The sequence below is a fragment of the Copadichromis virginalis genome, linkage group LG12 (genome assembly GCF_057382275.1).
Source record: "Copadichromis virginalis isolate Kocher_CV1m ecotype Utaka linkage group LG12, C_Virginalis_male_GT1.1, whole genome shotgun sequence".
Taxonomy (NCBI): Eukaryota; Metazoa; Chordata; class Actinopteri; order Cichliformes; family Cichlidae; genus Copadichromis; species Copadichromis virginalis.
Genome location: NC_140629.1, coordinates 10,994,400 through 11,008,376, shown reverse-complemented (window position 1 = coordinate 11,008,376; position 13,977 = coordinate 10,994,400). Strand labels below are relative to the sequence as shown.

At 41.0% G+C, this 13,977-nt stretch overlaps 1 protein-coding gene across 1 annotated transcript in view; it reads left to right on the top strand.

Annotated features, from left to right (window-relative positions):
* The first annotated feature begins 3,553 nt into the window (after positions 1-3,553).
* Positions 3,554-13,977, top strand: part of LOC146696559 (multiple epidermal growth factor-like domains protein 9) — a 44,263-nt gene continuing 33,839 nt past the window's right edge. The window contains exons 1-2 of the mRNA XM_085474707.1: positions 3,554-4,362; positions 11,068-11,287. Of these exons, the coding sequence (XP_085330833.1) occupies positions 3,816-4,362; positions 11,068-11,287 (767 nt within the window). The 5' untranslated portion in view covers positions 3,554-3,815. The remainder of the gene's footprint in view (positions 4,363-11,067; positions 11,288-13,977) is intronic.

Below are 13,977 nucleotides of genomic sequence, written 5' to 3'. Positions count from 1 at the left end.
AGCTATCTTCACTGCAGAGATGGAGAAAGATGTAAGAAAAGAAAGGAGAAGGCAGGTATAGACTGCTAGGTGAAACTTGATAAACTGCACATTTAAAGATTATATGTGACGTCATTATTTTTAATCACATATTGGATCTGTATATGATGTGTTTTGATCAAATGTGTGTTTTTATTTTGTGAAACATCTTGCAAAACAAACTGAGTGTAGTAGTTTTGTGTTATTCAAGTGTTGCATGACAATTCTCTGTATCTTTTGCAGGATAAGCAGTTTGGCTTGGACACAGTAACATATAAAAATATTTCTGGTGAACACCTTCAAAATATTGTCAAATTACATGAATTGTTAAATATGGTTCTTTTTTTCATTTCTTTGTGTGTGTGTGTGTGTGTGTGTGTGTGTGTGTGTGTGTGTGTGTGTGCGCGCGCGCGCGCGCGCGCGTGCTTTCAGTATTTTTCCTTGGTGTAACGGATCATGTGTGTTGCTCACAGTATACACGTGTGCTACACTACCGTTTCTGAATATGGCCATATGATTCCGAGCTTTTCTAACAAACTGACTTGTTATCGCCCCATGAGGCCACTAGGGGGCAACAAACACTTGCCAATCATAAACTGACTACAAGAAATCAAGGGACCATACCCTTACTTCCTGTGGTGACCTTAAAATAAACGTCTAAACTTTTGCGTAGGCACAACCTAAACATAACGTGACTCCCCAATCCTTACTCCTCACCAGCCCCAAGAAAAGAGCAACAGCACAATACCATTTAAGATGCTAGAATCAGTTTCTTTGCTCTGGAAGTAGGCAATGCCAAAACATAAAAAAAAAAACTTCTGTTGAGCTTCCACAACAGAAATTTTAAAAAAGACAGTTCTCTAATCTAGGCTCCCTATCAATGAACAAGAGGAACCAAAGGTAAACAAAAAAAAACAAACAAAAAACGACTCACTTCTGCTGAAATGTGCTGTGCTGTGGTGAAATATTCACAGTTCACTACTTAACAAAGATTATTTACAAAATCCTCTCAACAAACATTTCAGGAGTAAATATAAATAAATACATATTGGGTGATATCTTTTTCAGCTGTACTATTGTGCAGTTGATGGTAGCTTTTTGAGAAGTAACAGAGTGAATCCTCCTGCAGGAGCACTGCTCCAGCCCACACAGCACTGGCATCCACCTCGAGTTTAAGATGGCACATGAAATCTGGAGCAGCGAGGAGAGGAGCGCTGCAAAGGAGAGCGTTAGTATCATCAACAAATTACTTAACAAGTGTCAAGTGTGGAAAAATTACTTTTGCAAACAGATCTACAGCATATACAGTAATTGAACATTTGAATTCTTCTAATGTCTTGATGCATTCTCAATCATCCAGGTAAGTAAATCTCCAAAAGTTGATTCTGTTCATTTGGACGTAGCGTTTTCAGTGGGAGAAACGTTTCGTCACTCATCCAAGTAACTTCTTCAGTCTCAGCTGACTGCAGGTTTCCTCACTGAAGGAAACCAGTCCATTGTTCCTTCAGTGGGCTGGTTTCAGTCATTATGCAAATGTACTGTTTTTAAGATTGGGGAAACATGTAGTCGGCTGTGACTGAAGAAGTCACTTGGATAAGTGACGAAACGTTTCTCCCACTGAAAACGTTACGTTCAAATGAACAGAATCAACTTTTGGAGAATTCTTCTAACCAGTACCGGGCACTGTGAACAGCTAACAAATATGAGAAAACATCACGAATAAAGGGTTTTCTTAACTTTTTTTATTTTAAAAACTTGCTTGCTATAAAATCAACATGTGACGCATATGTGTAATACTGCAGATATTAACTGTATGTTTGAAGTGGCACGATGTCCATATTTTTAGGGAATATTTGGGTGGTTAAGGCAGTGCATGTTATTACTGATTTAATAATCAATTACTAAATCAATTAGTAATCAATTATGCTGCAGAATTTTTTTCATTCTACTTTTGAAGGCACATTTTTGTTGTTTCCATAGAAAAATTAGGAATGAAAACTGATTGTAAAATGAATAAATTGACTCATAAATAACAATCTATAAAATATAAAGCTTTGCTTTTTTGTAGTGTCACAATAATTCCATTCCTGGTGGAATTCATTTCTATTTTATTTATATAAAATTGAACTAAAGTAGCTGGGTATCCTGCAGAGAGGTTTGCGGGGGCCACCCTCAGCTCAAAGGAAAACGGCACCTCATTTCCTAATGCATTTACCTCCATCCCAGAACTGTGTTTCTTTTTCTTTCTTGTAACTCTCTCTCAGCACAGGAACCATAGGATTCACAGGAGGACACTCTGCACCCTGAGTTTTTCCAGCTTTACTCTTTTATATTTTTAATAAACCAAACATCTTCTAAGTGGTCTGGTCTTTGTTAGTGGAACAAAAATGGAAATGTGTTGCTTGAATATAATTAATTTACATATTTGTTGTTGTTTTATAATAACAAGTGTCCTATAATTCTTACGGGTGAGTATTTTAATGCAACATTAAACCTGTCAGTGTGTTCTAGACAATTTCACCACATGCAAGATAGGTATTGCTGAAAACACGATGAAGAAAAACAGGTATGTAAAGATAATTATTTGTTTTTATAAATTTTTTAAAACAATACAATATTAAAACCGGACTCATTTTGATTATTATGCAATATAAAAACACATTTAAAGGAGCAGCATGCTCTGACTATAGCTCTCCCCACATCACATCTGCTGGATAACAACACTGAAGACCTGACAAACCATCTTCTTGGTAGAAGGCTTGTACAGCTTTCATTGTGGGGTTTTTTTTTTAACCATGACTAGGTGATGGTTACGCTGCGTTTAAATGTTTGATGGACTCACACGTTTTTATTAGCAAAGCCTTAGCACGGTCCCATTCGCTCATAGCCTTGCTGTCCCATTTTGGGTAAATGAGAAAACTAAAAACGGAAAAATGGTATTACTGCTTTAGTTGTTGTACATGTAGTACATTAAGCTTGCCCGCTGTTTAACCCGTGATCTTTTGCAGCCTGCGCTTTCCATGGTCAGCTTCCTGTTTGATGCTTGGCCCAAATATGCCACCATGTCACTGGTGAGGACATGGAATATGGATTATGCGGTTTCACAACCAGGGTTTAGCAAAAACGTGTTCGTTTTCACATACGTCAGGAGAGAAAATACCCATGATCCACTCAAACTTATGCCCAAGTCACCTTTATTTCACACAGAGCTTTTTTATTAAGCTGTAGATTGCGTTTCAGGAAGAGTAGCTCCAGGAAATTTTTTAATGATGCTAGTAAATTTTATGACAGTTAATGCGTGTGGTGTTATTAAGAGCAAGGCAATAATTGGACCTTTAGGCCAGCAATTATTGGAAATTTCCATACCTAAGCGGGCGCATACTGAGGTGTAAAATGGGACAAAAAATAATAAACTTATATTTGCCACATTATTTTTACAAAGTACCCTATCAATACAAAAAATTCATGAATGGAAACCGGTTATAATTTTCGGGGAGGCTGAGACACTTGATAATTTACAACTTATTGTCTGCGGCGTGAAAAAGGGACTATCCAATCAACGAGCGATCGAGTGCCCCGTGGGCATTTTTCCTGGGCTCCCATTGGCTCACTGGTACGTCGATCTGAGGAACGGCTCGCGCTAGGTTGCAGCGCAGGTGAAGTGTTGACGGTGGTTCATAGGGCAACAAACAGCAGTGTACGCCGCCGGGAGACATCAATGCTGGAGTACACGTCCATTCAGGGAACGGTCTGAGGAAGACCATTACTGGGGCTTACATGGAGAGCTGAGGCTGAACATGACGTTAACGTCCTTAATGATGTACATATCTCTGCTTTTACTATTTATTTTGTATGTATATAGTGGGTTTTCTGAAGCTGCGCCCCGCATCAGTACCTACGATGCGTCGTCTATCTCCGGGAAAAGCGGCTCAGCCTCCGATGCCTGGGATACCTTCCGCAACGACATGCTTCGCAGTTTACCAGAGAGCTGGTTCACTCTCTCGCCTTCAGCCGGACTCGCACCGTTGCCGACTATTGTTTCAGCCGATCCTTCCACCACCACCACGGCCATCTCCAAAACGCCAACCACGGACCCGACACCCACCCCCACCAGCACAATTCACGCCCCTGATGTTGGAATAATCCCATACACTAAAGAACAAACAACACCGTTTTCCAGGCTAACCGGCGTGCGCAAGCGGTCCGCCGACGCGCGAACATCCCTCTTCACTCCGGAGAAAATGCTGCAGACCTTGGTGTCCATGGTTTCCCAGCGCACGGCCAACGATGCCTGGGCTGCGGATAATATCGACACATCTGTTACCTCAGTGGAGAGCAGCCAGGGTGAGTCCTGTGAAGCAGGAACCTTTGCAGATTTAACGTTTGTGTTGCGCAGTCACATCAGTAGGCTCGGATGGTGGCTCCGTGGGTTTGCCCATTGTTGCAATCTGGTTAATTCGGTGGATGCGTCAGACGCCTCAGAGTGCATAGTGTGCCCCTTTGAAAATAAGCAAGAGCCTAGATGCTTCCCCTGCACAGCTCCGTTCTAACATAGGGTTTCATTTTTTAATTATTATTATTTTAGGACGAGTGTGACATATATTACGTTGTTGGGGTTGGGTGTGGGGGGCTTGAGGGGGTGTGTAATCCTGTTGTTGTTCACTCAGTTTCTCCAATTCACAGAGAATTCATCCAAGCCTTGATTCTGTATAGTCAGAGCAGCCATGTTTGCAGCTGACAGGGAATACGCTGCTCATATAGCTGCTTCATCTTCTCCATTGTTGTTTGCTTGGCATATTCAGAACAAGGCCATCCAAGCAAAATGGCTAGGCAGGCCAAGCCATGAATGAGCAATGACAGTGGGGGAGTCTGCCCCCTCCTCCTCCTCCTCCTCTCACACCTCACACACATCTCAGCATCCATGGTGTTGTTCTCCAGTCTGCCACAAATACCGCACAAATGTCCAAAATTCACCTTCAGCAGATGGTGTGTCTTCGTGCTTTGGCTTTCTTTTGCCCTTATCCTGTTGTAACCACATAAAAATGGTTTTTATGTGTTCTTGTTCAACACTGTCTATTCCCTTTTTGTCTGTAAAAGCTTCATCCCCTATCTCCCCGGGCCACACTGTGTTCTGCTTGTAGCTTTATAGAGCACTACACACACCAACACGTACACACACAGTTGCACACCTGAACCTAAGTGTAAAATTCAGGCTACTGTATTTGAATGATATTGGCTTCCCCACACCAGGGGGTCCAATCTAGTCACGTTTTTTTTACAGTGACCCCTTTGTTCTCCTCACTGTGTCCTACCTGACTGTCAGCATTAATCCTAGTGATGGTGGCGGATTAAGAAAGCTGGTTGTGGTGTACTGCAGCCATAAATGGCTATTGAGAAATCTCCAGATTTGACTGGTTTGGGAGGAAAGAAGTAAAGCTTGGGTTCTGGTTGAACTCCTGGTAGATGGGCCATTAAAGATGCACAAATGTTCAGTGGAACATTGTTAAAGAACATCTTCCATTTTGACTGTTTCGAGTTTGATTTTGGCTTAACCTTATAACAGAAGTAGCGTTATGCTAAAATATACATAAGAGGCCTAATTTGAGAGGCAACATGTTTTAGTTTCTGAAAGTGGCATATATCTAAAATACAAACTAACTCTGCTGCCAAGTGGATCACCGTTGACCTGGTGGATGCTCAGAGGTTATTTCTTGGTGCTGGATCACAACTGTATTCCAGAAATGAACACAAGCACAATATTCCCCAGCTCTGACCTGTTATGTTATGGAAATGGAATCCCTCAAGGTGTTCATCTGTGTTGTCAGGTACCTGCATGTTAGCAGGGGATCCTGTGGGAGCTTAGAGGCCACATAAACACCCTGGAGTCTTTGTCTTGTTCGTCAAGCCAAGAGGCTGCCACCATCAGGAAGTGCTTTTTCAACAGGGGGTGGAGGCATGGGGGTCTGCTTGGTCTGCAACAGTGTTTACGCGAGTGGCCCTTTACAAAGTAACATCCACATCAGCATTATCCATTTCACATGTAAGTAGTTTTACTGTTATAGTTAGCTGTGAGTATCTATAAGTCTATAACATGGCACATAAACAAGAAAAAATTCTATTGATACTGATTAAACGTTATCAAAAAAACAGTTTTCGAGTTTATTTTTCTTTTCATAATATGTAAGTAATAAATATGTAAGTCTGTTTGGGCCATAAGCATTCTGGTTGGACAAAATAAGCTTTTGAATTGGTTTACCTTATTTTCTGTCATATGCACACTGTCACAATGGTGGATGCTCACATTAAAAAGGAATGATTGTTCAAATAATGAGGTTAATGTACCTACAAGTAATCCCTATCAGCTAAAAGCTCAGGCTACAGCTCTAAACACTGAGTTTCAGGCTGTTTTTTGTGCTCTTGGTTATATAGAGGTAATATCCCTAATATGGTCAGCTCTCGCTATGAGCACAAAAGTGAACAGACAGTCGCTAGTAAAGCAGAATGAAACAAACAGCTTTGTCTCTGTCAAAAGGCGAACTGAGGAGGTGAGCCAGGGCCTAGTATATGTTAACTAAGAATGGTTTTCTTGCTCTAGTAGAGTTCAAGGATTGAAGTATGGAGCTAGAAATAAATGAGTGAGCAACAAAGTTAAAATGTTGAACTTTGGCTGGGATCACAGAAGCCCCACCCACCTGCTGTTCAGACCTTCTGTTCATAATTGACAGCCAATAAGAAAAAAAAGTTAGCCCAAAGAGGAAAAACAGGTTCTGCACGCGAGCAGATAAATAAAGATTTTTGAACTGCGATTCATGCAAATATACTCTACCAGAGTGCAGGAAGTGTTCAGTCAAAATGCAGCATATTTACCAAACTGCTTCCTGGATCCTTTTTCATGTTAGTGAGGCATTTAGTCATTTCTCCTTTTAAGTCATTTGATCCACTTTGTTACGTGAACCGTGAGGTCAAAATGAAACACATGGCCACGTGTCAGGTCATAAATGGAAACTTCAGCTGGCCTTGTTTAGATTTGTAACTTCAAAACCCCCCAAACTCTCTATTCTTGTAGCGTGAAGGCCACTCACACGACATCATCACATCATTCGGGATAACGCCTCGCTCGGCTACCTCAGTAGATTCTCTTCCAGGGCAGAGGCCCCATAGACCAATACCATGTGGTGTTTTTCCACAGCTTTACTTTGCAAAGTCTCCCAGTGCTTCATGGAAGATAATGCGTTTTGACTCTCCAAACAAATCTCAAAGCACAATGATTGTTTTCACCATAGCAAGCTCTAAATTAGGCAGGACGGGAGGCAGTTGTTTTGTTTTTCTTTTTCTTTTTTCATGGCGAGCAGTCTGCCACTGTCTGTTCCTGAATACCAGCAGCCATGCTGTCACAACCCTTTACAGCAAGTTAAATAGGAGAAAGATGAACTCTTGCTTCGGTTCCTCCTCACCTTCTCTTCCTCGCTGCACGCAGTTCCAGTGCAATCTAAATCAAACTTGCTGCCGCGGCCTCACAGAATCATCTCACACCTAGCGGAAGCTGGGTTTTAAGAATGAACTTTGTGCGTGTGTTAGGGGTGATGCATTCACTGGATCGCACACATTTTCAGGCGTGATCAGAACTGACAGTTCCTATGCGGACATTGCTGTAGCAAAGGCCCAGACTGTATATTCAACAAGCTTGCGTAACCACAGGCCTTTATTAGTTACATAAAACTCCAAGCAGCAGTGGCAGACGAGTATAATCTGAGTAGGACGCCTGAGCGGGAATGCATTAAAATTTAGCTGTCCTTTCCTCTCTTAATGTTAGTTGAGATATTGTGTGCACACCACATATAAAAACATGCTGTTCTGCTCTCTTATTTGTCTGTTTTCTTTGTCTCACTGCTGAGCACAGAATGGAGACACACAGTCGAGCCTTCAGTTGCCACACCTAGCCTGAGATCAGATGAATAATAGATTGGCACTCTGTGGATTCATCCACATGTCTGTCATTACATCCTCCATATGCAGCACAGTTGCACACTTATCTCTAGACTGTGTAGAGTCTCCATGAGATGGGAATCTTGTTTTTTGTTTTTTTGAAGCATAAGTGAATTGTGCTTTCAACAAAACAGAAACCAGCCAAAGAAAGACAAGGTTTCATTTGAAAAATCTGGATGAGCAAAGTGTAACTTTGTGCACTTCTTTAGCACAACACAGTGGGCAGCTCCTAGACACAGATGATATTAGTGGACTGTGGTTCGATTGTGCAGCTTAAAGTGAACGATGGTGGAAGCCAGGGCAGCACCTAGTGTCTTCATTTCTGGGCATGCTCACATTTGGTCCATTTTCAAATTAAATTTCTCTTCCACTACCAGTTCCAAAGTTTCCAGATTCAGTAAATGTGTAAGGCAGGTGTCTGTGTAATGTTGGGCTAAACTGGTTTATGACAAATGCTAGCATAAAGACTTCGCTCTTTACAAACACAGTGCATCACGCCGATTCCATTAGCTGTGGAATGCTGCAATGACAGTGACAGCATGATCAGCTATAAAAAGGCTTAAAACATTAGGTCAAATGTTTGAACTGAGATGAGTGAAATTCTGGGTTTTCTGTTCCAGGAAAAACTGAATCAGTCACCATGGTAACAGACTCTGTAAACTTCAAAGTCTCAATTTCTTCCTCACTCTTCCCCTCTTGCTGCACCTGATCCACCTGTGTGATGCCACATTTCCTCATTCATAAAGTTGCTGTAAAAGCATAATTCATTTTACAAACACTTAGATGTTAGTGTGCTTTTTTAATTAACATGAGTGCTATGACATTCACTCAGTTGTCAGTATATAAGGACAGAGTTATTATCTACTCGGAATATTAAATAAATTTTAGTCTCCATCCTGCTAACTCTGACTCTGTAGGCAGTAATGGAGCTATCAGAGTGACAGCCTGTTTTTGTCCACTGCAAACATCTATTGAGCCTTACTGTAGCAATCACTATTTAAAGAAAAGGGTCTTTAGACAGAGAAGACTGATCAATGATGAATAACTTGTCATATAGTAAATGGTAATAGTCATAAAAAATGCCTGTCACAGCTGGGATCTTTGAGATAAGGCTCTATAAAACAACATTTTGAAAGGTACATGGTCTGAAATTCAGTCTGAACATGTCTCAGTGGGTTTTTACAAACACTTGCATGGGTTAGGCCAAGTGCAAGTGGCGTCCTCACATTGACATCCAAAATGGATATGGATCACGGATTCTGACTGAGTCAGGCCCGGATCTTTGGTTCTCATCATTTCTTAGCTCCTCTGATTAGATCCATTCATAATGGCTTACTCCCTGGCACAATCTGTGCTCCTTATTTAAAATGGCTGATCCCCCAAGACTGTATTGAAGTAAAATCATGTTTAGCTTTACTAATAGTACTTTTCCAAGTCTTTATTCAATGCAAGCTCCACGGAAAGTAACGTACAGCATCTCTGTTATGACTGTAAGAGAGCCATCATTTGTAAGGGAAGCTGCTGTTAGATCAGGTTAACAAGGGAACATAAAAGCTGAGTTTTTCTGTAAATCTCATTAAGGGGTTTTTATTCAGTAGTGGGGAAAATAAAAAATAAAAAAAATTGTATTTTTAAAAAAAGTGAGGTTGTTATAGTACTCCAGTAGATTCAATTTTTACTGAATAAATATTGAAAAAACAAAATGATCTTTTGCTATCTGGGTAATTAACAGCAGGTCTATCAGTAAACTGTGATCTGTTTCTTCATATTTTAATCCTCCGTTTCTGACTCCTACAGTTTGAATAATTAGATTCACAAATCAAACCTAAATTAGGGTTCCAGCTTCATCTAATGACACTTCAAGTTGGGTAAAAGATGCCAGCAGACATTTATTTTTTTGTATCTATTTTTTTTTTTTTTTTAATTAAACATTCATACTTATTATGAAGATGACATAGTATCTCAAGATGATTATAATTACTCCTCTTCCTTGCTGTGATTTCAGGTAAATATCATAGTCAGTACTGACATGTGTTCATTTCTCTCAGGCCACCGGATTACAAATGCAGATTGTCCTTTCCACATTCATGCATGTGCAGCTGAATGTGCGCATGAACATGCTCTGAAATGACTGAACTTGCTCTGATCAGCTGGTCTGGAACAGGGAACTCAGTTACAGATTAGAGTTAATCAACTCAGAGTTTACTTTTACACTCAGAGTTTGTTGAAGGTTCTTCGTGGGGTAGGGCTCAAGTCACTGGTGACCTATCTAGGGTCATGGAGAGGGTGTGGTGTAACTTTAGAGACCTCCAAATGCAAAAAGTTTCACTTTAAGTGTTATTTTTAATAAATTGCATGCTCAAACAAATGTTTTGTCTCACTCCCATTTCTCCTTGTTCCATGTTAAAGCTTGGTTCCAAGCTTGTTAGAACCTCGTTAAGATCCAACCGTACAAAATATGATATTTTTTTTGTTGTTGCCATTTTTCAAGCGCTTTAACCTTTTGATCGGGACTGTATAGATCTGCTAGCGGTTGTCACAGTTGTGGGACACATAACTGTGGTATCCAAGGAAATGGCAAAGACACTTGTTGCCGATGGGAGAGGTTTGCTGTCTAAGATATGGTTAACATTGTGAAAGGATGTATTTTAACCCAAACCGCAATGTTTTTTGTTTTTTTTACCTAATCCCAACAAAGTAGTTTGTTGCTAGACCTAAACAAACAGGGAGTGAAAAGGAGAAAGTGTTGAACAAGCAGGGTGAAACCAGGGTAAAAAAAAATAAAATTATAGATGAAAAGTTGAATGGTTTATGACTTTGAAGGAAACATATGCATTTTCATCTTTAAGGGTCACAACAAAAAGGTTTTAAAATCCCTGTTTTGCACATTACACAAGTCACTGCTTGTTGCATTTGAAATGTTTTGTTGTGAAATAATATTTGTGAAATAAACAATGTTCATCATTGTGTAGTGTGGTCAGTACTGACCTGCTTTCACTACTGTTGTCCTTCATGCGTTATTTACATTTTTTTTGTCTTTCCTGTTTTTTTGTCACACCCCAGCCACCACTCACTCAGAGATCCTTTGTAACTGCAGCAGTGACTTTGAGGGGATTTCACATCCCGACGACTGTGACAAGAGCACCGGTCAGTGTTCGTGTGTGAAGGGCTACACTGGTCTGCAGTGTGAGGACTGCGAGGAGGATTACTTCACAAATGGCACCAGTGGCTGCCAGCCCTGTTCCTGCGACTCATACGGTGCAGTGAACCACCTCTGTGACAGGTAAGGCTGCTTTTTCAGTTTCCCCGCGAGGGCAGCCTCTGGCAAAAAAGTCAGTTTGTTTTGTCAACACAACTGAAGAGAGACAACTCATTTCTGTGCTGTGTCTCACTAGTAAATCAGATAAGCTTTGTTTACATATTTACTGCTTTTCTGACTAACTGTGGTATAAAACGCACATGTCAACTATATCTCTGTATAGAATGTAAGGGGGGCTGTATTTTAGCATTTTTTCAGCTTGTTTTGGTTCAGCCTTACTGCTTGCTCCAACAGTGACCAGCAGAAATAGATGTTTACATTGCCCAGAACCACATTGCTAGTATTTATCAGGTAAAGTTGAGTATTTTGTTAACTGGTGAAGGACAAAACAGAGAGAGTCAATTCTGAAGCTGTTTTGGTGTTAAACATGGTTTCTTGACTGTTGTGTGTATAAACAGGCAACAACTCTGGTGGATTTGGCATAAAAATGCAGAGCCAGATAAGCAAGTTAATTATTATTTTTTCCCTGTATACATAATCACAGCCTAGACTTTCAGGTAAGGGCAGAAGCGGCTGTTGATCAGAAGGTACAGTGGTTGGTTGACCTACTGTTAACCCACGGTCAGTGTCTGGATCTTCCAGCGTGTTTCAAAGTGAAGTTGCCCCTATGTGTCCATCAGAGTGCGAGTGTGTCCTTCTTGGATGAAGTGCTTATAAGACATAGAATGAAAGCATTGTATGAATGTGGATGGCAGGAAGATTGTAGTAGAAAGCTCTTTAAGCGCTCAGATTGTATGGGCCAGTCCACTTGATCATTAGCCAATGGCATGACTTTGTATTTTGATAAGTAGGGTGAGCCTTTTTTCTTTTTCTTTGTATTGTCCTGGAAAATTGGGAAAGAAAGTTCTATAGGTGAGCAATAAAGCTGTACCCACCTTTTCAGGCATAGCATCCTGGATTTTATTTAGCTGCCTAAAAGAGACTTGCAGGTATTACAAGGCTGGAAAGTGTCAGGTGTCGCTGTGTGCAGGCAGGAGTAGTGGACCCAAAGTGCAGACTCACGGCAGGCAAAAGTGTATTTCAAAACTCAGCTTTTAATGCTGGATGGCAAAACGTAACAAAAGTCCAAATGAACTTACATAAGCAAGCAGGCAAGCAGCCAGACCACACAGCATATATGAGGGTAGATCACAACACTGACACAGAGAAACACAGGGCTTAAATACACAGAGGGAGCAATCAGGGAATGGGTAACAGGAGGGAAACACAGCTGGGGCAAATCAGGCCTAACGAGACAAGGGGAAGTGAAACCAGATATATTAACATAAGACATGGACCTTCAAAATAAAACAGGAAACATAACACAGACTGAACTAAAGACACAGACTCACAGGCAGGCACTACAACAGAGGGAACAGAGACGTGGGACCAGGGCAGACAGACACTGACTGGACATGGGGATATCACAGACAGGGGAGACAGCAACTAAGGATTACACAGAGACATAAACCATAAGAAAGAACTCTAACAAAGAAACCAAAGACTAGAAAAGATAAATAATATAATAAACTCAAACCTCTGGGTCAACGACCCAGGCATCCTAACACAAATGCTATTTATGGTCTCCTCACAACAATGATAAGTAAAATAAACTGGGCCAATATGGCATGTTTGTTAATACAGGGATACACATGTTAATGTGATCTCTGGTCTCCCACTCAGATACACAGGTCTCCGAGTGTCCAGCATTCAGACAGCTACCTGAGGACAGTCATGTGAGAGAAAATCTGCTCACACAGATATGTAGAGCCAAATACTGTCAATAAGGCCTCTGCAATGTTCTGAAGACAGTTAAACTTGTCAGGTAGTGATGTACAGCAGGTGAAAATGCAAGCTGCATGAACACGCACAGCTATGGATTCCAGCTGCTTCGATGTTGCATTAACTGGCATTAACTCAGCCAGTTAATGCGAGACAAATCCAGCTGCTCATTAAAGATTTCTGGTTTGATCAGAAAATAAAACATTGGTCCATACACCTGAAAGCCCCAAAAACGCAGTGTGAATTCTGTCTCGAGTCTACGGATGTATCCGTGTATTTCCGTGGTGCTGATGCTGCGCTGAGCGGACAGCTCCTGAAGCTTTTGAAGTGTCGGAATATGGAAAGCTAACAACATCCCTCTCACCAGTAGGCTAAGTTATTTTTAGCCAATTACAAGTTGAATCTGGTAGTTGGGGTTGTTGGTTAAGATACCGTCATTAAGAAGCGGCACAACTAATGTGTCTATGCGAGCTATTTTGCGATGTGCACCGCTGGCCTGGCCATTTATTTTTTAATGCGCCTTCTCAGATTAATTCACTGCGTGTCGTGCCCAGGGCTGGACTGGGACAAAAAATTGGCCCGGGCATTTTGACTACAGACCGGCCCACCAGGTATTAAAGCCATAAAGCCTTTGGATGAAAACAAACGCGATTGTGACAGTGATGTACAGTCTTGTTGGTATATGTATGATTTCTATTCATTTTACGTCAGATAAAAACTTTGGTTGTAAGCTTCAGATAATTATTTAATAACAGCCAGACATTTTAAATGAAAATAAGAAAGTATTTCTTTGTGCCCCCCTTTCCCTGTTAATGCCCTACCTGGCCCCCTGGCAACACTTTGCTAGACCCCTGCACAGTTACCAGCTGTCAGCTACTTGGTGTTATTTGTCT